Source organism: Siniperca chuatsi, linkage group LG7, assembly GCF_020085105.1.
Source record: "Siniperca chuatsi isolate FFG_IHB_CAS linkage group LG7, ASM2008510v1, whole genome shotgun sequence".
Taxonomy (NCBI): Eukaryota; Metazoa; Chordata; class Actinopteri; order Centrarchiformes; family Sinipercidae; genus Siniperca; species Siniperca chuatsi.
The window spans coordinates 22,097,276-22,122,880 of record NC_058048.1 but is presented as its reverse complement, the minus strand read 5'-3'; the positions used below and the strand labels follow the sequence as shown (position 1 = coordinate 22,122,880).

The following is a 25,605-nucleotide window of genomic DNA, read 5'->3' as shown; positions in this document are numbered from 1 at the left end:
ACAAGAAGCACAGTGTTCCCTGTTTGTTTGTTCTACACATACCCCCTTTTCCAGAGGGACTTGCTGAGGTACACAAGATGTATAGTTTATAAAGAACAATGGCAATGCCAAAAAGCAAGTGTTAGAGATATTTTCCCCATCTCTGCAGGCTGTACTGTTGCCCCCCTCCTCTGTTGTTGTTGTTATTATTAAAAAATGTTTTTTCTCAGTTGGTGTCCTCAGGTTATTATAGTAAAGAGGACTGAAACTACGAAAATTAAAAAAAGGAAATACTTCAAAAATAATTTGACAGTATTTTGGAGCTGAACTAATAAATGTGTTCATAGCCCATAGCAGCGTGGTTCTAGGGATAGCAGTGTCAGTCTGTCGTTTGATTTGACCACTTTGATTCAGGCTGAAATATCTTAACTATTGTATGGATTAAGATGACACTCATGGTCCCCAGATGATGAAGCTTACAGACTTTGGCTATCCCTTGACTTTTTCTCTGAGGTGGACATTTGTGGTTTTCAGTGAAATCTCAACAACTATTGGATGCATTGCCATGAAATTTGGTAAATACATGTTCAGCACTGGATAAACTATAATAACTTTGTATATCATCAGGTCAAATTCTCTTTATGACCAAATACCTGCTAAACTAAATGGTTTTCCCATCAGCTTCAGCTGTAGCACTGTGCTCAGTGGTTTACATTGTGGTTTGCTTATTATACCTTCAGCATGTTAGCATTGTTATGAGTGTGTTAGCATTGTTATGAGTGTTTTAGCGTGCTGATGTTAGCATTTAGCTTAAAGCTCTGCTGTGCCTAAGTAAAGCCTCACAGTACCACGAGACTGTGTAGATTCTTAATCATGTTATACAAAGTACCAACACATAACTTGATAAACCAAGAAACTAAATCCAAACAAATACAAGTAACAAAGTTTTAATGATTGTCTGTCTGTCCTTTATCCACATCTCTTGTTTGTGTAGGCAGAAAAGTTTGAGGGCTCTGGGCAGCCCATTGTAGCCATTAAGGGGGCGAAGCTTTCAGACTTTGGAGGGCGGTCCCTCTCTGCATCCTTCAGCAGCACCCTGATGATCAACCCAGACATCCCTGAGGCATATAAACTCAGAGGCTGGTAAGTGAGCCGGAGGTTCATAGATAATGCAGTGCAGAAAATTGCTTATGTTCAAGCAATTGTATACCCATTACAGAGTGCTTTTATTGCAGGTATGAAACATGGTACACTTTTAACACCAACAGGCCTTTTCTTATTTATTTCACCCGCTGGAAGCTAACTTCTCGCATGCAAGTATTACTGCTGAAATTGTAGAACTCTAAGGATTTAAATGGCGAGTTTCCATTTCCCAAGTTGCTAGAGTGCATGCTCTGATTCTCATTATCAAGATTAGTTTCCCCCATTAGCCACAATGTGGGGGGTGCTTCAATGAAGCATTACATATAAATGGAAATCATACTTAATCTGTGGAAATGCATTTTTTTTTTTACTCCTCTAATCGCCTTTCTAGATGAAATAAAATCCAAACTAATTTGTGTGATTATGTTGATTGTAGAATTGATTTTTCTCTTGGTGTGTGTTTTCACTTGAACACACAGGATTATGCGGAAATTAGCCAAGATGTCTTTGTCTTTAAAATCAGAGTGGTTATCTGTGTACATGAAGTCATGCATATTGCACTATAGTTGAATTTATTAGAGGTACTACAGCCAAATGCAGAGTTGAAGGATTGTATAGTAATACAATTAAGGCATGTGAATCTATTCCTTGAAGATTTTCTGTTGCCTTTTCTAGCAATGGAATGGACAAACATTTAAAAGTCCAGTGTGTAACATGTAGGATATAATATTTATTTTAAGTATATATTCATTAATGTATAATCACCTGAAACTAAGAATCGTTGTGTTTTCATTACCTTAGAATAAGCTGTTTTTATCTACATAGGGAGCAGGTCCCCTGCCATGGAGGTCGCCATGTTGCACCACCATGTTTCTATAGTAGCTCAGAACGGACAAACCAAACACTGGCTCTAGATAGGGCTGTTTGCGTTTTTTGCAAGTTTTGTGGCCACTGTAGTTTCTCCTACACGCTTGGAAGGGGAGGGTGATGCAAGCAGTATTCAAATGATTGCAAACTGCAATTTCATTGCTAGATGCCCTAAGTCCTACACACTGGACCTTTAAGACTCAAGCGTTCATCTTTTCTTTGGGCTAACATGCCAGTTCCTCGATTCCTTGTTTTCTAAGTTAGCACCTCTCCCTGGTGTACAACATGACCCAAAACAAGAATGAACCTTTTTGAAGACACTTTTTTTTGTTGTTTTTGTTATCTATTTTTTAACAAAGACATCACCTGGTCAGTGTGTGACGTCAAGGTTTGTAGGGACATACTAGATAGCTGTATGAAGTTGTACAGGTTGACACGTGATTGATAGATGAGGCAGTGCTCACATTGATCTGTCCTCCTTTTATAAATCCTTCTTAAACAGGCCAGGTCTTCTCCTCCTCTCTGACATGAAAGCAAATGTCTGTATTTGCGAGTGGAGATCCAATCAATTCCATCCAAAGGGTTTCATTTATTTACTTATTTTTCTGTTATTTAGCACTGAGGAATAAAAGACAGTAAACAGTTTAAATTTATTGTGTGACAGCTTCAGTGCAGTCTCTTATTCTGCCTTGACAAATGTTGCTCTGAGTATTTATACATGATCAGAGGACCTGATCTGCATAATTAGAGCAGTGAAATGTGACTCTACTTTGCAGGTGTGAAAGAGGCAAATCACAAAATATGCTCAAATGTGCCTCTTTAATCAGATGTCTTGGCTCATGGTAATTTCTTGATGATAGTTTTAGCACCAGCCTCTGGCTTCTCTGAATATATATATTTTTGTATTTTATTTCATTTCTCAGAATACTAACTACTATGAACTGCTGTTAAGTGTTTTTGTGATTGGATTATTTTATATTTGCATAGTTATAGAAAGTGCTCTATTATCAGGACCACTCCTGGGTCTTCTACTTTCTTTTACCTGAACACCATTAAGTCCTTAATCACATTTCCACATCCCTGCTGTAGTACAGGCTTTTTCAACTTCCTGTGCTCTCTTCTGTTTAATGACAGAAGGGTGTTCCCCACTTTCTCCAGTCACTTCTCACTTGGACAGCCAGAGATAATGATCCTTTAAATCCTTGTGTTGGCTTATCCACTGCAGAAGAGGGGCTGGCCCATGTGGGTCCTCTTTGGACAATGGGTTCCTGCAGGTTCGCAGGTATCCACTAATGAACAGTTTAAAAGTCACAGCTGGAAGGAGGCCATACCTGACTCATTACTCTCAATCCAAGTCAACAATCACAGTCCATCCAAGTGAGAACCATGATGACAAGACAAGATCGTTATGCAGCATGCCTGAGAGCTGTAGGCCCGCCAGCCTCATGCTGTGAAGAGGATGGAGAGAATAGCCTCCTTTTAGTTATATTTATTTTAAGGCTGCATTACAGAGATGATATCTAGTGATGAGAAGCAAGTTGTTAGTGTGTGTTTTCATTGGAAGACTGCCAGCTGTTGAATACATAATGTGTTTTGTCGTGCTGGTGATAAGCCTAGGTCTCAGGATGGTAGCCGTCCACGAAGTGTGTCCCTTAATGATTGTGCTATAAGCCAAGATGTGAACTAAGGAAAACAGAACAAGGAAACAAATCAATGAATTAAAGTCTGAATTAATCTTTTGATGATTATCTTTTAATCTTGCACAGACCAAACCAAAGCTTTTTCTCCGTCAGCCGAACAAAGATATGCCTTTAAATTACAACCAAGGCTGCTGAAACATCATTGTTTTATTCATGCAGTGGCGTCTTAATTTGATTGTGTTTTGGTGCAGCCCTTTGGGACTTCCTCAAATGAATAGTCCATCCTTGGTGGGCTGTTGACTCAAACTCATGCAGAGTATTAGTGGTACTGCTCAGCACTTTTCAGTGTGCTTATAAATTAGAATGCTGCCCTATGCACTAATTATCTTGATCTTGGTTTAGTCTGGGGTCTTAGTGCGTTGTTAGCGTGCATGTGCTGTATGCCCTCACCCTTTTTGAGATTACTTGATACAGGTTGCCAACTTGGCATTAAATCTACTCTAAGTTCCTCTTTGTGAAAATGATCAGTGTAAAAATCTTCACATTCACACTTTCATCCATCTAACTGCAAATGCAGTTGTCCATTAGGTGGCAACAGCGCATTTAGAGATGGTCATGCTTTCTTTTCCCAAACTGTCAGGCAGGGCAGTCACTTTTCTGTTAACTACACTTTGTCATGTTTATTCTCAATGCTTGCTGCTGTCAACCTCAGACATTGGCCACAGACTCATTTAGTCACACAAGTCCAAGCTGACATTTTCCTCTGTCTTCCTTATCATGACTCCAGAATTTCCACATGTACAGGCCACAGCATATAGTTAGGGCAGTAATTATGTCAGCCTAGAAGCAAACAAGCTTTAACACAGTAGTCTAGTGAACACGATGCCTCATTATTTAATTGACTGTTATTTTACCCAAAATGTTTCACTGTGCTGTATTCATCTGGGGGAGAATTTTTTTTTTTTAACTGAATTACTGGTGCTGAATTGAATTAGTAAATAGCTTACTGAATGTTTTAAACCAAAATTGCTAACGGGTGTCTGACAAAGTGAGGAATTCTTCCCTTGGTGGCATTCTCTCTTTTGATAGCAACTATTTTAATTACTGATTAATCGTTTCAGTCATTTTTCAAGCAAAAATGCTAAATATGTTGCTTACAACTTCTCAAATGTCAGGATTTGTTGCTTTTCTTTGTCATATGATAGTAAACTGAATATCTTTGTGTTTTAGACTGTTTGGACAAAACAAACACTTTGAAAATAAGGGATGCCCAGATCAATCAGATGCCGACTGGCCGATATTCAGTAAAAATAAGCAATCGGGAGATTGGGATTAATGTTTTCTAGTCGCCGATCACGAAAACCGGTTTGAGGGCGCACATTGTATTTGTTTGCTAGCGGATCTTGACATCTCCAATATGGCGACCGTGCAGACGCATGGCAGCGACATTCAGCAGGCTCCTTTCCAGTCAAGATGGCGGCAAAGCTAACAAAAACGGTGATCTGTTCATCTTATATTGTGTCTAAGTTTAGTGGATCATAACCTATCGGGTATGAAATTAATCTGCAGATGCTTCGGTTCAAGTTGAGACCAAACGGTTTTACAGATGTCAGTTTTTGAGACAAAATGTGACCTGCAACAGACTGGATAAGCCTTATTTTGAGCCCAGCAGTTGGTTATAAAACAGAAAAGCCAATCGCTATAAAGATCAATTTCCAGCTATGCTGGATTAAATCTACACTTCCCTGGCATATTTAGTGTTCAGTAACAGTTTCGTCAAGGCGAGGAAGTACTTATAATGGACATTTTCCACTATTTTCTGACATTTTGTCGACAAAACAATTATTGATTCATCAAGAAAATAATTGGCAGATTAATCGATAATGAAAATGTTAGTGGCAGCCCTGTTTTTGACTTCGATCGATTAGTTTATTTTACTACATATACTGGCCAGGCATAGAATTGCAACTTCATTGCTCTTAGAACTCAAAATACTCTGATGGAAGCTACATTTTAATATGCTGAGGTCAAGTTTATTTGAAACACAGCAAAATAACCGGTTAGCAGGGAGTTCAGTTTGACTTACAGCACTATTTTTTAAATTCCTTTTAACCAGAAAAATACTGTAGCCTAACAATAACTTGTTCTGGTTTTCCATGATATACTTACTCTGTGGAGCTCTGTATAGGACATATTTATAAACATTCAACTATTGTGACACACTGGTGAGAGTCTAACATTTGTCATTACACCCTAGACAGTTCTGCATGCATCAGTAGATTTTTGCCCTTTTATTCTACACAAATAGTTTTACATTTGCAGCCTATGTGATCTGTCCATTATGAAGAAAAATAAACAATTTGCTTTCATTCTGCCAAAATAAGAATGAAGGAAAGCATACGTTCATCCATGTTTACATTAAAATAAACCACTGTGGCTTCTTTTTAAGTTACTGGTAGCTTAATGTTTGACCTCATATCACTCACTACAGATGACGTGGCACCATGTCACACACAACATGGAGTAATCGTGTTTGTGGTGTGTTTGCCACTCTCAGCCCAGGCATTTAGTCTTTGCCCCGAGCTGAGAGCACTGCTTACTGAGACTTTCCCATCATCCCCTCCCACCTTATCCTCTGACACGTCTCTGCTCCTGTCCTGTCCTTATTCATTGACACGCTGACATTTGACATGTCTATGCCATGCACATGCATGTCTGCCAACCTCCTGTCATCTATCTCGGTGTTCCTGCAGATAGTTTGTCTCACTGAAGCCATGCTGCTCTAAGCTGGGATCTGCCTGCTTTCAGTTGACTGTTGTACATTTCCTGCCAGGTCTAATTTGTCCTCTTTTTGTCTCCATCACCATCACTGTCTACCATCCCATTTCTGTTTCCTGTGCTCCTCACTGTCTCTATGATAAAAACAGCAGCAGCTTTAAAACTGTGTACTGTCACGGTGGTATCTTGTTGAGCGTTTTACAGTCCTTTTGGGTATCTGTCAAATCAGATGTCCAGAGTAGCCATGTAACACTGTAAAGCCTTGCTAGTCTGCAGTCTTACCTTTTTAAAGTGTGATGCATTTTTTTTATCATCTCAGCTATGTTGTCACTACATTTTTCTCCTCTGTAGAACATCTGTCTTTGGAGAGATTTTGAGCCATGACATTTAAGGGTATTTCCATTTTAACTGGTTTGATTTGTCAGAATACCCTTTTGCAAGCTCCTAACTGGGTGCAGACACAATTAAAGCAAAGTGGTACAGGTACACTTGTGAGGAATCTGGTGCCACCATAAACAATTGCTCACATTTGTCAGTAGGAGTGGGAAATTGGCAGCCTGTGCATTCTGGCCACAGTCTGAACCATTAATGGGAATATTTTCAATTAGTCATGCCTCCAGGAGCAAGGCATGCTCTCGCTGTATTTACAACCTGTCCTCCCCATTGTGTGCCACTCTGCCTTGTGGCCAACAGATTAGTAAGCTCTATTGATCTCTGTGACCATTTTGAACTGCAACCCTCCACACATCTTTCTTCTCCTTCTACCCTGCCTTCCCTCCTCTTCTTCCTATTGTCTTCCCCGAATTACCGGGAACATTGGGCGAAAATGGGTTTCTGATATCACAGTAACAGCCCTGACCCTGGCCAGCTCATCTGTCCCTCTGCTTTTTCACAAGCCTCTCAGCCTGCCTTGCTCCATCCCTGCGTTGACAAACACAAATAGATGCTCTGCCTGGAACAAGAATTTTATTTTATTTTTTTAAGATAACTGTTAAATGTACAGCCTGCAGTCATGTGAACAACAGCGTACTGTCTCCTGCTTTGGTTCAGATGGATTGAAATGAATAAAGCTGTAGTCTAAAAAAGTAGGCCTCGGCATTCCAACATTCTTTCAAGTGGAAATGCAGCTTTCTTAATTATTAGTATGTAAGTAAATGTGGTGATTTATTGTAGAATTTATTTACTAAACTATACAGAGCAGAAACCATATCTTGATTAATTGATTAGTCAGTTGACTGAAAATTAATCGACAGCTATTTATATAATCTATTTAGTGTTTAAGTGTTTTAAGCAAAAAGGCCAAATATTCAATTGTTTCAGCTTCTTAAATGTGAACGTTTCATGATTATCTTGGTCCTCTATGATAGTAAATTAAAATCTTGGTTTGGACTGTTTGTTGGACAAAACAAGCAATAGGAATATACCAGCTTTGGGAAATCTAGACACAATTTTTATTTATACTGTTTTAGGACATTTTATGAACCAAGCAATTAATCGAGGACATAATCGACAGATTATGAATGTAACTGTTAGTTGCAGTCCTACAAGTATACTTGGTTGACTGTGACTGGGTTCAAATCAGCAGTGACTGGTATTTCTTCTCTCTCACATAGGTATGACAATGAGGGTCACGCCATGGATGGACAGTCTCTGACAGAGATGAAAGGTAGCGGGGGAGGAAACACTAACTGGAAGACTCTATCTGACGTCAAGACGGAGCACCTGGGACATGGAGACAAGGTACACACGTGCTCAGCTTTGCCTTGATGCACACAGACATTCAAGATATGGTAACTCCAGACATATTGTTATTCAAGGATGATTCTTTGAAGATATTCAAGGACAAACTGAAAGGCTGGTGTTGAATCTCAAACAACAAATCTGAAAGTGCTTATAGTCATAGCTGCATTTGTACACGGTACACATTGCAGGTTTTGCTGCAGTGTAACGTTGTCACTCGTACCTCTGCTTTGCAAAGGTACTTCAAAATCATTGGACTCATAAAATGACTGCAACACCAGGTATGTGTGCATAAAAACAGATCCCACTATGGTTCCTGATCATCTTCTGCTCTTTAATCCCCCTGTATTGTGGGTGTCCTCTCACAACCTTGGTGTGTGTTCATGATGAAAGTCCCATTTATCTCTGATATTGATTACTAAGATTATATAGGCTCTATTTGTTGCTCCCTGTAATGAAAGTACTACCCTCAGATAAGTAAAGTAATGTGTGTTCTTTAATTTCCACTTTTTTTCATACTGTTGAGGGAAATGGTGCTCAGAGAAGTGTATAAATTGTCTGGAGCGGATAACGTGACCTGTTCAGAGATTTTAACTTGTGTAATTTAACATAAGTTAACTTGCTTTACACATTATTAATCATCACAGTAAGATGAAAATATCCCATTAAGACTAGTAAACTTAATAGATGCAAGAGATTTATGATGGAGATTTTGCTCTGACTGTAAAAGACAACAGTATGCTACTGGAGGTGGGGCATATATTGTCTATTTGGAAACTCAATGGCCCATAATTTTGTAGAAAACAGCAGCAGTTATCTGTAAGTCTCAATTAAATGAAAAATCTGTTTTGCTGAATCAGTAATTTCAGGATTTTTATCCAGTGGTGAAACTCGGCGTGCTTGTCTGCTGTCCGAGGCTGTGAGTGACACCGTCCTAATTGGTGCCCTCATAACTCTCTTCTATGGCCAGAACTGCACGATTCCCATTCACAGATAGTAAATGGCTTATTGCTCCTCCTTATGCCGTTTAGTGTAGCCACTTCAGCAATTCCATCATCTGGAAGCCTACAATGCAATTTAAGCAGCCTCAAATATTTATTTTTCTCTTAAATTCCACACCACAAATCCTGACTCTAACCATTAGCTCCCTGTCAGGTAAAGGGCTTCTCCTGGCATTAGCTCCCCACTGTTCAGGATGAAAGGTTTGACCCTGAGCTACGGAGACTCTTGCTCATCCTCAGCATGGCATGTGATGTGGACCGGTACTGACAAAGGAGCTGAGCCGAGGCTGTCCTTAACCCCTCTGAGACATGCCATACACAGGGGCATGGGGGTCAGGCCTCTCAAGTCCCCCCCACCCAATCAAAGTCTGCTGCAATTAATAATTGTCCCTGTCAAAAAGTCTTTGTGTCACAATCTCAAGTTTCGACATTGCTCCCTTTGCCCTCTCTGACAGTAAGTGGTCACCCTCCTCTTGTTGGCTTGACACTGCATTTGTGAAAGCCTATCACAGAGACGAGAAACAAGTTCTTTTGTCCTCTTCCCACTGTGGCAGCCCTGCTCAGTCACACGCTAATTGAAGAGGTATTTACTTATTACTAATTGGACCTCTTTTGGAAAAGCAGCAGAGATTGATGTCTTGGTTGTTTTTGGTAAATCAAAACAGTAATTATTAAAAAAGCATGAACAAGTTATGAACAAGAATAAAACAAGTGGCTCCTTGTGTTAGAACAGGATGTTTTCTTTTATTTTGTTGCTGTCATTTACCACACTATTAAGGGCTTTTTGTTTATCCAAAGTGACATGGAATATCAATTGTCCTGTTTTGGAAGTTAATTGGGGTCGAATGCCTTTTGCATTCTAACACAATGGTCAGCGCTCGGAGAAGAAAGAAGTAAATTGTACTTACTGCAGATGTTCTATTTTTTGAATAAATTGTTTTGCAAACGTTAACATTAGTAAGAGCTTATTTTTATAGCTCAGTGTACATCTCAGCAAGGTATCTCTTCACTGTGTGCTAATTTCGAAAAGGTAAAAATAAATCAGGATGGCCAGATCACTGAAGTATTTTGAAGGTTTTTTAAAAATATTTCCTTTTTCAGTCCGTTGGAGAAACTCAAATTACAGATGATTGTGGCGTTAAGCGTTTCTTCACAGCTACCATAATTGAATTTACATAATGGCATTAATGATTGGTTGATGCACTTGGATGTTTTGGCTCCAAAGTGGCAGGCCTGTTGCTCTGCTCCCTGATGCTGAACAGGCACCTTTTTAGCCTTTATCAAAGCGTGCAGGGGCCTAGTCGCATCACTGTTGTCACAGTCAATGCTGAGGTTAGTAGGAGGGGGGAGGCTCTATCCAAAACAAGTAGCTGTTAGGGTTCGACAACTATCTGTCGTGTGCCTTAGGGCCTGCCCTGCACGAGGAAACCCTTCCAGAGGAGAAGTGATGTAACTCATCTGCAAACATGTTTAAACTTTTCATCTCTTCAGTACAGAACATCCAGAGCTTCTTTTCATATACATCTATTTCTGTACAATGTAAATTCAATTCATTCACTTTAGCATTTTCCATGCAGACTAGGAATGTTTCCTGAAGGCTGTTTATGTGCAGTCAGTTTTTAAAGTTTGCCTCTTCCCCACAAAAGCAGCAGCTACCTCACTAGTTTGCATTTGTGCCAGAGCCATTAAGATTCTGGTTGGGTGTGTAACTTGTGCATCTGCTACACAAATGTTGCTTTCTGGCTGTTCACATACACCACTATGTGCTCCTCAAAATGTCATCTTAATGTTAATTTCATGCTGTTTTATTCCTGGTTTTCAACAGACACCGTATTTAACATACAAAACACAAAGATCGTGAGAGAGAGAAGATGTCTAGTAAGAAATACTTTCCAGTAACATTATTTGGCACTGAACTTTTGTTTATATGAATTTTTGTTTATTTATATTCCCTTTTAGGCAGACTACTACACCTGCATAGCTACCATAGTGTACCTGCGCAAGGAAAACTGCCTTTACCAGGCCTGCCCCAGCCAAGACTGCAACAAAAAAGTGGTAGACCAACAGAATGGCATGTTCCGCTGTGAAAAGTGTGACAAAGAGTTCCCCAACTTCAAGTACCGCCTCATCCTTTCTGTAAGTGACTCAGCACTGGGTTCCCTAAAACTTCTAACTGACTCTTTTTCAGCTGTGCCACACATTCACTCATACACACAAGCATATATGCTAATGCACATATCTTCAATGCCTGTTCTTCCTGCTTAGTCCTGAGAAGATGCTTCTGCTGAGGCTATGGGTATCATCCTTCTAGTCCTTATTTCCCTGTCTTTCTGTTCTGCCGACTCACTGTCTTTATTCATCTTTCTGTCTCCGTGGGCTCAAGTCACTCTCCCCTTATAGTCCACTCCCAGTGGTTCAACATTGCCCTCAATCCCTGATAAGAGACATTTAAAGCATATTTTTATGCTTGTGTTTGCATACTGGGCTGTTAGTCATTTTACAGAAAGTGCAGGAAGGAACACGAATACATTGCACGAATACTTTTTCTCAGCTCGTTTGAAAACCCAACATAAAATACAAAAACTGACTTAGTCAGCAACAGAGTAATTGCAGCCAGGCATCTAAAATAAGCGGCATTTGTTTTGTACCACTGACCAGTCGGCATATTGTTATTCTTCACAAGCTGTAGCATAAGCTGTGAATTTGCTTTCTCTGTATGTATCACAAGAGCACCGTGACTCTGCATGTTTTGCCAGGCTTGCCAGCAGGATATAGGCTAATTAGAGGATGTAATGATTTCTTAAGAGCAGAGATGTGTTAAGTTAGCTTAACATATTTAAGCATCCAGCAACTACTCTATCAAACAAATAACAAAATTACAAAATATTTAAGAGAAGAGTACATTGAGCTATACTTGTGTATACATCTAACTTTTCTTATTTACTCTTGCCTTTTTGTTTTCTGTATTATCCGACAGGCCAACATTTCAGATTATGGGGACAACCAGTGGGTGACTTGCTTCCAGGAGAGTGCAGAGGCCATCTTGGGCCAGAACGCAGCTTACCTGGGGCAGCTCAAGGACTCGGTGAGACTCCTCTTCCTGAATATAATACTGGCCTCAGGAAATGGCCAGGACAAAAGCTAAACCTCAGGCCTTGTTACTGCCAAACATGCACACTCACACATACTTCTGCATAGATGAATATGTGTTAAAGACACCTACTGGGCTTTGTTTCTTCCAGGCATAATTACTCATAACAAGCAATGTTTTTCCAGTGTTCAGTCATCAGACACTTACTTTATTTTGCACTTGAAACACTGATGAAACTAACATTTGATTAAAAGAATATGTGTACCCCTTGAAATTGAGCCAATCAAATGTTTCTCAATTTCAGAACGAAGCTGCCTTCGATGAAGTCTTCCAACAAGCCAACTTCAACACTTTCGTCTTCCGCAGTAGAGTGAAGCTAGAAACGTATAACGTAAGTAATGCAGGAATGGTAATCAGTCTGATAAAATGCCTATGGGTTTGTTGCCATCGCAGCATGCTTTGTAGATGGATATATTGCTGTAATAAAATAGAGAACATGTCCGTGTTAAAGACCTAGAGGGGAAAAAAAAAAATTATGCAGCCTCAGTCCCCTGAACCACCATCATTCATTTGTAAGATGAAAGTGCATAGAATGCAAACAGGTTCTTTATGGTTTAGCTGTTCGTGTTTTTCCGCTTTGGTGGTTTTCCCATTCATTAACAAAACTACCCTGCTTTCATTTTGACTGACAGAACCATCTCTAAAAAAACTGAGTGTATGCTGCTCATTTTCAGTGGCATTGTCAAGTGTGTGCACACAGATTAGTCGCGGCCACTATTTCTTGTAGGCCACACAGATAGAGGTTTGTTTTGAGGGAAGCGCATAAAAGAATTGATTGGGCTGGGGCTCTGAGCAGGAAGTCTGGAGCCGAGCCAGAGACTGCATCTGCCTTCAACACACAGAAGAGGCCACTGTGTCTGTCACATTCAGCTCAGCATCCTAACTGCCAATGGCACTGCTACAAGCATGTATTGGCTGCTGCCCCCAAGCTCCATATTCCTTCAACAGAGACACCTGCAACCCCTCTTTCAGTTTTTCTCCTTCTCAATGCTACAAGCCAGCCATTGTGCCGTGTTCTCACATGTTATCATGTGTACAATGTTGTATATGCTTGACGTGGGACAAAGCAGGTCCTTAACAGTTAATGACACCCATCCATCCTGTTGTATCCTTGTGAGACTTAAGCTTTAACTCTCTAACAAGGTTTATCAGAACAGTTGAGGAAATTATACTCTTCATTTGTAATTCAATCAAAAACCTGCAACAGTCACATGGAGAGTATGATGAAACGATCCCTTATGTCACTGTCAGCACATTTAAATATGTGCTATACCTAATGTTGGGAAGGTAGACATCAGCTGTTTAGCCATATGTATACATAAACAATGTTATAGCTGAAATAATTAATCAATTAGTTGCTCAAAAGACAAAACAAAAATGTCCCATGTTCCTGCTGAAAAATGTGACATTTTTCTGCTTTTCTCTGTTTTATCTCATTGAATATGTCTGGGTTTTGGACTGTTGGTCAGACAAAACAAGCAATTTGAAATTGTGATGGGCATTTTTCACAAATGATTAATCTATTATTGTAAATAATTCTGGTTAATAGATTAATTAGTAGTGAAAATAATTGTTAGTTGCAACCCTATACAATATATTACATATAGCTAAGTGCAGCTAACAACTTGATTACTATCACTGTATTATGTAAAAGATAATGACTGAATGATAATAATTGGTTATAAAGAATGATCACGATTTATTGGACATTAGTATCAATCAAATCAAAGTTTTGTACTGCATTTGGTGCTCGACATCACACTGAACCAAAACTCAAATTAGCATGGCGTTCTCAATAAGTCAAAAAACCAAGACACTGTTGAAAGACCCTAGTGTCCCATTTAAGGATAAAGTCAAAACTACATTCAAATTTGACCAGCCATAATTAATCTCATTCTGGCATCAAAATTCTTAAATAAATGTGCATAAAGCTTTTTGTAAGGATAAATATGGGGTGCCATTGAGAACCAAAGCCATGGCACTTAGTTTAGTTTAGTTGGTGCTATTAAATGAACACTATAATTAATACAGTGTATTTATCAAAACATTTCATGTGGGCGTAATGCATAACGTAATTATTTTCACACAAAACAACATCAAAGTTGTATTTTGGCATTCAAAGTATTGATATTTTGATATTGTTAGTGGGTAATTGTGTTGTAACTCTCAATGTCAGTGGATGAATGACTTTATTACTATAACTGTGTTGTTGCTGTTAAAACACGGTCTTTAAAATATTACCACTCAGCATTTGACTCTTTGACATCAGGAATGTCTGCTTGTGGCTATAATATTCGAACTTTTGTGCTGTTATTAAGGACTCATTGTCCCTGTCGACTGTCTAGACATTGTAACTGATTTTTAAGTGTCTCAAAAGGATGACAGTGATAATTTTTCATAGCAGCACTGGCACAGTCTTGACCACTGCAGGCCTAGTTTCAAACCGAAATGTGGTAGATTTGAAAACAAACAGCTGGTCAGCTAATATTTTCTCATTTATAAATCCTGCCTGTTTTACAAGATGTGACCATCACTTATCACATGATGAAGTCTGTTACACTATCCTGAGGCTACAGTGCAGGGTGAGGGTCTGAGAGTAGAGAGTAGTGAAGTGGTTCTCAACACTGGTTGTCCTAACCAGTTTTCCAGGGCTGGGTAAGAACCACGGATGTTGCATTGTGTGCAATGATCAGTTACTCATCGGATGCTAGTGTATGAGTGTCTGTGCCAATTTTTTTTTAAAGGCTGTATAGGTATAGATAAAGTGTCTTGTTTTGCAAGTATGAAATGGTTAGTTTCCTTGGCTGTTTGCTATAAGTGTTCCTGACAAGTTTAAAGCTGTTAGAAAAAGGTCACAGTGGAACAAATTTGTATGTGTTGTTCCTCTTGTGCTCGTATATACAGCCCAACTTGGCTGCGTGATGTTGGCTGCTTACAGATTCATACACACATCTCACTCACCCACTCAACTGTAAACACAGTCACCATTACTGTCTGTGTATGTGGTAGAAGTAGAATACCACAAAAACACTTATAATGCCTTGTTCATTAATTGTTAGTGGATTGGCTGTCAATCATTACTTATATTCTTACATTTGATGTAGGAGGAAGAAAGCTCTGCTTTTATTGGATTATAGATTAAAACCAAATTAGTTTACAGGACCTTGCTCAAAAATTATAATAGCAACAATTTAAATGTTGTAAGATTGCAGTGACATTTATGTATCTACTGTCATTTGGTTTGCGATTTGAAATTTTCAGGAGATGTTTTATTTCCATAGTGCATGTATTTAATTTCCAAGCTTCTACAACACTGGTCAGAAGGGAGAATAGGAGTTGTTTTTAGCAGACTGCTGTGCACACTTCTAGGTCTGATTTGATTTAAACCTCGTTAAACTAAACAAAACCAATGAGCAGATATGCTTGTTTTGATTAACATCACGTTCCAATCAAAAATTTGATTGATTTCCCTCTTCCTTTTGCCAAAATGTGATTTAACCACAGCGTGTGAAAGTAGCAGGCCAGATGGGGTTGTTACGTCTTAACTAGGGCTTCACCCCTAAAGTTATGTTTGAGACTTTGAGACTTCTGCATTGATGATTACATTCGAGTCACAGAGCTAAGTACTTCTTTACCTGAAAGTTAAATCCCCAGCGACTGTTTAGAAACCCAGACATTGGTTTAACAACACTTTAAAGGTGCCCTTTGGAGTTTTCTTGTAAACAAAGTTTCTGTTTATATTCATTGTTACTCACCAAAGCGCATTGAGTGTATCCTTGAATCCTGGCAATTGCTAGTTTCATATCACGTTACCGCTACCAACTGTTGATCAATGTTATTGTGCGAAACTGGTGGCAGGAATGTGCATCACGCATGTGCATACTCCTGCACTTGCATGGTACAAACAAACAAGTAAAAACATTTTTCCATAGCGCTTCTAGTGGTCACACATGCATTCTTTCTACTGAACAATACAGGGTTGCACCTATTTCCTAATGCCAAGATAATAGCCAGAAGTCACATTCATTTTGTACAATGCATTACCAAAGTTTTATTATCATGTTCGTCTGTCTGTCTTTCTGTCTGTCTGTCTGTCTGTCTGTCTGTCTAGTCCATATTTCTCTTGCATCATACAAAACAAGCAAAGAGATTTATAACGGACAATTCATTAAAAAATAAAATGTGGGCACCAATCCAAAGGAAGATTATTTACATTTCACCCTCTTCAGCTGCAGAGGATTAATAGAGACAAAATGAATGCAACCTCTATTTAAATGCAGAGAATAATGGGCTTGGTAGAACTGACCTTCCCCTGTCAAGACAGCTGTGCAGGGGGTTATGACTTTATGTCTTTAAAAGCTGCCCCTTTTTTTTTTTTTTTTTTTTTTTTTTTTTTTTTGTGAAGCATTCATTTGTATGCCAACACAATTCAGATACCCAGTCCAAACTTCTCACATTAACCCACCTTGTCATGGGGGAAGGGAAGATGCCTAGTAGTAACTAGTAATATATTGCATATACTTTTCTTTTGACGTATACTGAGTGATAAGTGATACAGAGTCTTGTATGTATTTTCTGGCTGGGCAGACACATTGCACTTAAGGCAGGGCCCTGCTTGACCTCATGTTTGTAATGAGACTGGTTTATGTTGCTGCAACTTAAAATGTTGCTGTTTAACTGAGCTTCAGTAAGGTAACCTTGTCCAAAGGGAGCTTAAAGGGTAACTACACCCTCAAATTCTGCTTGAACCCTCTCTCCCAGCTGTCACCTTTCTCATCTCACTGGAGTTTGCAGGCCTGGAATTTGTGTCTTACAAATGGGTTTTCTTATTGTCTTACAGGATGAATCCAGGATCAAGGCTACAGTGATGGATGTGAAGCCTGTTGACCACAAGGACTACAGTAAGAGGTTGATCATGAACATAAGGAAACTGGCTGCTCAGTAGGAACTTATGATCTATGCCAAGTATTCTGGTTTTGCTTGCTTTTGCAAGTTTTCCTTTTGTTTCTGTACAGCCAACAAACAGCTCTAAATGTATGACGTTTTGCTTACAAAGCAATGTTTTGTTTTTTTTTGTTTTGTTTTTTTACTTCCCTATGAATGAGTAATCCTCAAAGTCCTTGAAGTACTTGTGACTGTTCACCTTTCCTTTGTGAAATAATTGTTGGCCTGATTCTGGAAACTGTTTTCCAGACATGGATTTTCACTTTCTTTTTGTTATTTGGGGAAGCAGAGCAGAGTGGGTCAGTAAGCCACAAAAGAAATCATCGCTGTCTTTAAGTCAGCCAGTTGTTCCTGCATGTACTGTGGTCATGAGGGGGTGGTGGCTGCTTTAAGCAGAAGACCAGCACAGTAGCTTGCACTCTTTTCACTTTTCTGACGCACTCAAAATGGCTGGGCTGGACCTGCACATCCCTGATAAGACCGTTTAGTCGCCCACTCTTTTTTTTTGCTCAATCTCTCACACACTAGCAAACATAAGCACATATACACATGCACAGTGCAGACCTGATGGGAAATGTACTGCATTCTATTTAAGTAGATGCAAGGTGTCAACATTTTCAGTGCCTGTAACTGTTTTCTGTTCAGTTTTTTTTTTTTTTTGTGATGAACTCTGAGAATAAAGATGTTTGTAATCAAGTTGTCTGTTTTTCGATGTATACTCGACTTTTTGTGAATCTATTGAGCTGACACAACTATCACTTACAGCACCTGATCCTAACCTGTACTTATTAAAAGCAAACAAACGTGTAGACATTTTTGGGGTTTTTTTTTAGGAGTTGCGCTATGTGTAGGGGATTTTTTTTCAAGGGCTGGCATACAATGCCCTCCATCTCCTCAGGTTTTGCTCAGATGTGCAACAGATTCCCCTGCAAACTTGACTTTCATGTTGTATTAAAGCAGAGCATCAGTGAGGCTGCACTGCCCCATTTTTCTTGTGATAACAATCTCGTTTCTGCTGAGCACTGCATCTGTTGCCTGTAGTGTGCTGAGATGGATTAAACCTTCTTTTAAATGGTAAGGAAAGGTAAGTTTGACTTATTTATTTCATTGTGCCAGCCATGCTTGGAGATATTGATTTGAGTTTCACTACTCATCTCACTACTGATGCTGTTTGGTTATTTTAACTATTAATGTGCTTCCCCTGTCTTCCAAGATGTTTCAATACACCTATATATCTTTTAGAACACCAAATGTGAGTTCTTGTTGTAGAAAGTGTCAATGGTTGCCAGTGATGCCTCACCCCATTCCTGCCTCAAACATACAGCAACAGCAGAAAGGGCCTGATGGGACCTGGTGGCTGTTCAGCCATCTGAGCTGAAACATTTTATTCAGTGATGCACATATCACCGCTGAGAAAGAGAAGGTTGTACTTCTGCCAGGATAAATCTAGCACTTTCTCCTGGGAGTCAGGGCTAGAGAGTTAGTTTCTGCCGTCATTTACATCTGGCATCCCATAAGCTTTTATTTGAAACAGGAAAACTCTAATTTTTGTTAAAGCCTCAACTCAAGTGAAGTTACTTGATAATTCAGTTCTCACACCTGTTTTGTAGTTTTGATTAAGATGATTACACAGTTCTAGTTAAGTAAAAAATTAGATTGTAATTCATTTATAATTGATTTTGCACTTGTTAGAATGAGATTGGCTGACTAACTGGACTGAATTACATCTGTTACTCAGGAATAGTTTGCTCTTGCTGTTTATATTAGCAGTAGATGAGCATGGCTAAATGGAATTATCACAACATGGGGAAAATTAAAATGTGATTATAATCTGAGAGATGGCACTCTGCTGGGGACATGGGTTTTTTTCCATCCCATCATCTACAGCATACTGAAAATGAAAACTTATACAGTGGTGCAAAGTAACTAAGTATCGTACTTAAGTACAATTTTGAGGTACTTGTATTTTGCATGTTCATATTAATACAAAATATAATCAACAAATATATTATGATGTAATAGTATAGATAAAGATAAAACCTTATTGATCCCTGATGGGAAATTCACAAAGTAGTTACAATTAGTGATGTACACATTAATGCATCACTATTTATAATCCAGTAAGATACATTATTCTGAAATGGGCTGTTCTGCATAGTGAGTGCTTTTATTTCTGCTACTTTGAGTATATTTTGATGCAAATACTTAAGTACAAGATCTGGGTACTTCTTCCACCACTGAACTCGTGTCTATTAAAGACACTGCTGATAAAAGTTTTGACCAAATGTCTTATTAATTTATGGTTGTCAGATAACCAAAAGTCTGTGTCGGATGTCAAAAATGAATAGGAATCAAAGGGATAATTGCACTATAATATTTTTCTGTTGAATTAAATATTTGACAGTAGTAAACACATAAAATTGGGGCATAAAGTCTTTGCTATGTCTTCACTTGATATTGGTCATACAGTACACATGGCAGAATTTATACTAATTACGTGGCATGACCAGAGATCCCATTGGGCATCTGTGTGACCAGGCTGAGTTTTGAGCGAATGCCTGTTGCCCTAAGTTATATTCGACATGCCACACTTGGTAAACTACATGCATTGCTGCTGTGGTATCAACAGATGCTACACTGCTGAGCCATTGATTGCTATTTTGGTGTACTCATCTGTTTTACTGAGGTGCTTATGGGTTTGGCATTTTCTGTCTTAGTGTGGGAAAATATCATTTGTAAGTTTTCACATGTGCTTTAAATCATCAGTGATGACATCAGTTTTATTCTAAATGCAATTGCCCAAAAGATTGAGCACCTCAGGCACATTGTAAATTGAGCCGTGTTTGGCTTTGTGTCCCTTTTTAGATGTGTTGATCTTAAGCCTTGGTAGCTGCTTCCATCTTTTAAAGATTAGATACCTCTCATTTTGATCAACTGTACTTCATTTTCGCATTCTGTATGTCACATAACAGGTATGTTGAAGGTTGAAAGCTTTTATTTTCATTTTAAGGAGGCTAAGGTATTATACACGGCTAATATACACTATATGAAGGCCTACCAGCTGATTGCTTAATAACATCATTTAGGCTAATGTCACAGGCCTATGTGATTTAGAAGATTAAATATGAACTCATATACTACATGCCAACGAAATGTGCTGTACATTGTTAGGAACCCGTTATGAATATGCCAGTATTTTCTTCCATGTTGCTCACAAGCTAATGAGTGTACATGTACATACAATTCTCCTGGATGGGATGGTTGTCTTTTCCTTTGCTGTAAGCACATACCTAGTTATTTTGGGAATGAATGAGTTAATCTTACAGTACGCAAACTCAATTACTAATGGAAACTGTGTAATGGTGCCATTAGAGAAATTGAGTGTGGTCTTTGTCCATTTTGCAGCTACCTGAAAGTGGAACCAGTCTAACTGAGGGGTCCAGTCAAAAAAATCACCAAGCTAGTCTTTAACATTATGGAGTGCTTGGGTACTAGCAATGTATTGACATAGTGCAAATATGCAAATCATTATGAATTATTTTGCTCATTAGAAGTCAGCAGTGCCTTAGCCGTGGCCTCGCCCAGTCTGCTGGTTGTTTAGCATTAATGCTGGTGCTTCTCCTTTGCACCTGTGGAGCGTGGCAGGTTGAGACTCTGAATGCAGGGAAGACTGTGGCCCTGACACCATAGAGACAAATGGACAGGAGGAGGACCCCTGGGGTACTGCTGTAATGAATGGGAGTAAGCAGTTTTGTGTGTTTCTCAAGATTCATGGGTCTCATTCTTTCCCTGTGCCAGGGGTATTTGCTTATGTGTATGAGAAGGGACAGGTGCAAGGACTTTGTTTGTGCAGCCTAACTAGGGACCTGTTGACCAAACACTGGTCATGTGGTTGCAGTATAGCTTTTTTTTCCTGACTGGCTTGTCAAGAGATGTGCTGGTGAGGCGGGAGTGTTTCTGGCAGAATCTGTGCTCTGTCTTCAAATGGGGTGTGAAAAATTGCACTGACAGTAAAAATGTCTGGCAGGTGGAAAGCTGATCATTACAATAATTGTTGCAGTCAAATAAAGTAATAATCCAATGTTGCTTCTGAAAAGCAGTGCAGATTGAATCTGTAGATACAAATGTGTCTCGGGCCCCTATCCTGTTTCCACTTTAATTGGATTTGGGTATAGATAAAGTTTGTCTTCTCAAGCACTAGATTATAAGGCCATGTAGCAAATTTGCATTGTTATTTTCTCTGCAGTGACTCCTTGTCATTGTCAGCGCTAGATGTCCTGAAAAACACACTTTGATTCCATTTCAATGAAATGTTTTCACTTCTGTGTTTTGTTTCTCCCTCACCACTATTCTCAGAAAAATGTCAGACTAAAGACAGAGTTGTTCTGAACAATTCTCATGGTAAGTGTGGTAGCAATCTCTGGTCCAAAGATTATATACTTTTAGGCGCTGCAATTTTCTCCTATACACTAAACAGTTCAGATAACAGCATACAAAGTGGACAAGGTGTAATGGGTAGATATTTTAGGGCCGGGAATGAGGCTGTTTTGATCTCTGGGGTAGACACTGTCCCTTACAAAGTGTCATATAGTTGGATTGTAATCCAGGTACTTTTGCCTGACTTTGTGCCCTCAACTCTCCACTGAATTGCACATGGGTTTCTGTTCATGTATTCACTTGTTTAAGTTCTGTCCTCCTGTAATTCAACATTCAGTAATCTTTATCTTGACCGTGTGCATGAGAGGGGCTTATTCATGTACCTTTAAATTTGGCTCTCAGTCTATCTTACCTCAAATGTTGCTATAGGAAAGAATGGGGTTAGATGTAACAACAGTTTTAGCTATAACACATAGAAAGATCTTATGTTTAAAAAGAGAACAGTTGGGGAACATTTTGTACAACTATCCTTTTAGTCCTATGACAAGGGCTTTACAAATGCAAAGTGTGAACTGTTTTTTTAACCTTTTACAACAGTTGTAATAAATTAATGGAGTAAATACTTTTTAATATTCACCTTCTTGAAACTGTTTTTGATAGTTAACATTGGACTTGGAAAGCTTTTTGAGGTTTTGTCTTCTTTGGCCTTACTGGACTCTGGACTCTTGGACTGTCAAATGCGTGCTTGACAGACTGATGGACAGTGCTTGTCCATCAGTCTGTAAAACAATATTATGTTGATGTATAAATACAGTATGTTGGCCAAAACTGTGACAAGACCAAGGCTGTAAAAAAGCTGGAATGTTCCTTAAAAAACACAACATGGTGATTTTTCTTTTTAAAAGGGAAAAAAAATACACAACTTAGCATAATACTCACTCTCTCTCTCTCTCTCTCTCTCTATACATGTGTTTAAAGCAGCACCATTTTAATGTAATTCAAATAGAATTAGATTTGGCTTGGTTTCCATATAAAGATGATGGTGGGGGTTTGTCCTGTTTTTTAATGGACCAGATTCAGCACCACAGGGACATGTTTTTGAAAGGTGGTGGTAGAATATTTTTTAGATACTCATTACATTGAAGGAGGAAAAAAATAAAAGGAGAAACATCAAAGGTTCTGCATGTCACTGAAATTACTATTCCTAGTATGATTTCCAATATCAAAATAACTTTGAAGTTTCGTGTTGCTCTTTTGTAAACCTCACAAAGGAACTGACACCCCATGCTTTGAGATCCACTGGTCTTCATTCTGTATGTACAGGTGCAGATGACCTTGTCTAGGTTCTCTTTAATTGGATGACCCATTGCTTTGAATAAGAGCTGCTCATGACTGAATATTGAGGAGGGGAATCATCTCTGAGTTCATTGAAGTGTCAAGATAACAAGTGATTAGACAGTGCAAGGATGGCGGGAGACTGTCAGAGCCCATCTCCGTACTGAAAATATCAGATGTATGTGTCCATTTTTTCCCCTCTGGAAACACTTCTGTCGTACAGTTCAGTTCTTGGATTCTTGTGCATCATCACTCCAGCCACCCTCTCTATCCAGTTCCTTTCCTCCCTCCCTGCCTGTCCACTTTTACACCATTCTGCTTTGCACTCCTTTCCAGCCTCTTTACAGAGACATTTTTAATAGTCCCTGTGGTGTGGCATTTGGACAGGCATTTTAGTTATGTAACTGCTTGTGCTGCTTCTGTGCCTCTTTTTCCGTCCCTTCTTGTTTTCTCTATCTCTCGTCTTTTTCATGCATTGGGGCTTTAATTGTTTAGAAAGGCTGGCGGAGTTTCCTTCAGGCTTGAGTGTGTGACCTGTACTAGTCTGTTTGTGTTCTCGTGTACGTGCCTCCAGGACACCACAGCTGTAGAAAGGCAGTCCCTCTCTGTACACTCCATGAGGTTTCTAAATTTATAGTATTCCTCAGTGTGAAGATTCACTTTGAGCATTTCCCCTTTTTTCCTTTGACATTGTTATCCTATGTTACCTCAATATCTATCTTCAGTGAGCGCCTGCACATTATCTCCTCGGTACACTGGGAGTCCAAGTGGAACTCATGCATTCAAACATTTGTTTGAATTTATGCCAAGGTCTTGTTGGGAAAACAAAATTTTCTTGCTGCTCTGTTTCTCCCCGGGATACAGATTATATCTCCATGTCAAGTAGGCCAGGCTGGGGGGAGGAGTCACCCCTTGAGGGGAGGCCGTAGCCTCAGGCCCTGCTACAATACATCTCAGTAGTCCAGCCCTCTTGATGCTCTGGGTGATGCACCGCAGTGACAGAGTAATTTTTCTCCTGCCTCTGCACAGTACTCCATTTACACAAACCTTTTTTAGTTGCCCCCCTCCTACCAAAGTGAAAAGCAATTGGCTTATTTACTTACTGTCAGTGGAACCTTCCCCTGTTTCTGGAACAAGATGAAAAAAGGGGGAGTCAGAGAGAGCGACTGCGCTGTCTCAGGAGCTGACACGCTTCCTGCTGGAGACAATATTTTGATATCTTTTTATAGACCCCTTGAAGACAAGGCTGAATCTGGAGAAACCCTTTAGTCAGTCATGTGACTGCAATGGAAAAGGAAAAATATAAGCTGCTGAAGAATGAAGTCTGAAGTTAACTGAAAAAAGGAACAATTTTCACAGGTTTTGTTCTTCAAATGCGTTCACATCATTGCGGTCTCATTTAAAGTATTTCCACAGAATGCTTTCTTGAGCTTATTACTGAGACGATGTATGTGTTTGCAGTTACTGAAGTGGAACTCTGGAACATATACTCCAGACTATAACAATTAGTGCTGTACAAAGAGACACTTGAAAACTTGAGTTTAATGGAAAATCCATTTGAAACTGTCAAATCCTACTATCACTCAAATAACCAGGTTGAAGAACACAATAAATGAACATTTCTGTGTCACTGACTGTGCTGTCAGCTCTTTGGTCAAAGGCTTGTGTCAGTGTGTCAGTTTGAGAGATCAATGCTGTCTTCAAACCATCACAACAAGCAGAGCCAGTAGTGGGGAAGTCTTGGCAACACCAGTGACTCTTGGTTGTTTCTTTTTCTGGTGTGGGACTTTTAAATTATAGTCTCCTCTTCCTCTAACTGACTTTCACATTATCATCCTGGAAAAAGAGAAGATACTGCGCTGCAGACACAAATCAGCTGTCAAGGTGCCTAAGCTTCTGTCCCTGCCAGCTCCATGGCTTTGATTCAGCAGATGCCCTGCAGCCATCATTTTACATCATTACTTACAAGCCATTGTGCCGCGTTTGACTAATAAAATCAACAAACTGAAAAGGGGGGTAAAGTGAGAAGCTGAGGGATACTTTATGACAATCATTAATGAGAGAAAATTAAGGTAATGTGCAGCATTACTCTGAAGAGCTATAATTAAACAAGAACGTCCAATGCCAACTGTGTGTCTTCTGAGGAGCTCCAGGCAATGCATGCATGTCTGTAGTGGGAGAGATAACGCTGCTGTGTGGGTGGGAATGTCTCCTCGAGCCAGTAGTAGCCTGAACTAGCACCCATTGTTTTTGCCTATTTGAAGTCCCTATTTGGCCAAGCAGTGACCTATGTGTTTCCTGGCCAGTGTTTGAAGTTTTCATGGTGAGGTAGCCGCAGGGGGGAATTTAATGGTCTGTGTGTTTGGGCAGCATTTGGACTGTTTATCCCATCAGCAGCTGCACCACTGAACCACACAGGAAAAGTAACGAGTAGATGAGCAGGAGGAAAAGATGTCACATTTGAACCCGAGGATACGTCTTTGACTGGGCGCTGTGCTGGAAGCTTTACAGCAGAAAACAAGCTGGTGGGACAGTGTGATACTAGGCCTTACTTACAGGCCTCAAAGCCAGGTGGAGAGATGTTTGGGTCAACCTCTAAATCTCTTCTTTCATGCCTGTCAGTTCTGGAATCAACAACAACCCCTTAAGA

The 25,605-nt window shown here is 39.5% G+C and overlaps 1 protein-coding gene across 1 annotated transcript in view; it reads left to right on the top strand.

Moving 5' to 3' along the window:
* Positions 1-17,939, top strand: part of rpa1 (replication protein A1) — a 28,637-nt gene extending 10,698 nt beyond the window's left edge. Inside the window, exons 12-17 of the mRNA XM_044201448.1 lie at positions 974-1,122; positions 8,021-8,147; positions 11,108-11,284; positions 12,126-12,233; positions 12,544-12,630; positions 17,140-17,939. Of these exons, the coding sequence (XP_044057383.1) occupies positions 974-1,122; positions 8,021-8,147; positions 11,108-11,284; positions 12,126-12,233; positions 12,544-12,630; positions 17,140-17,244 (753 nt within the window). The 3' untranslated portion in view covers positions 17,245-17,939. The remainder of the gene's footprint in view (positions 1-973; positions 1,123-8,020; positions 8,148-11,107; positions 11,285-12,125; positions 12,234-12,543; positions 12,631-17,139) is intronic.
* The last annotated feature ends 7,666 nt before the right edge of the window (positions 17,940-25,605 follow it).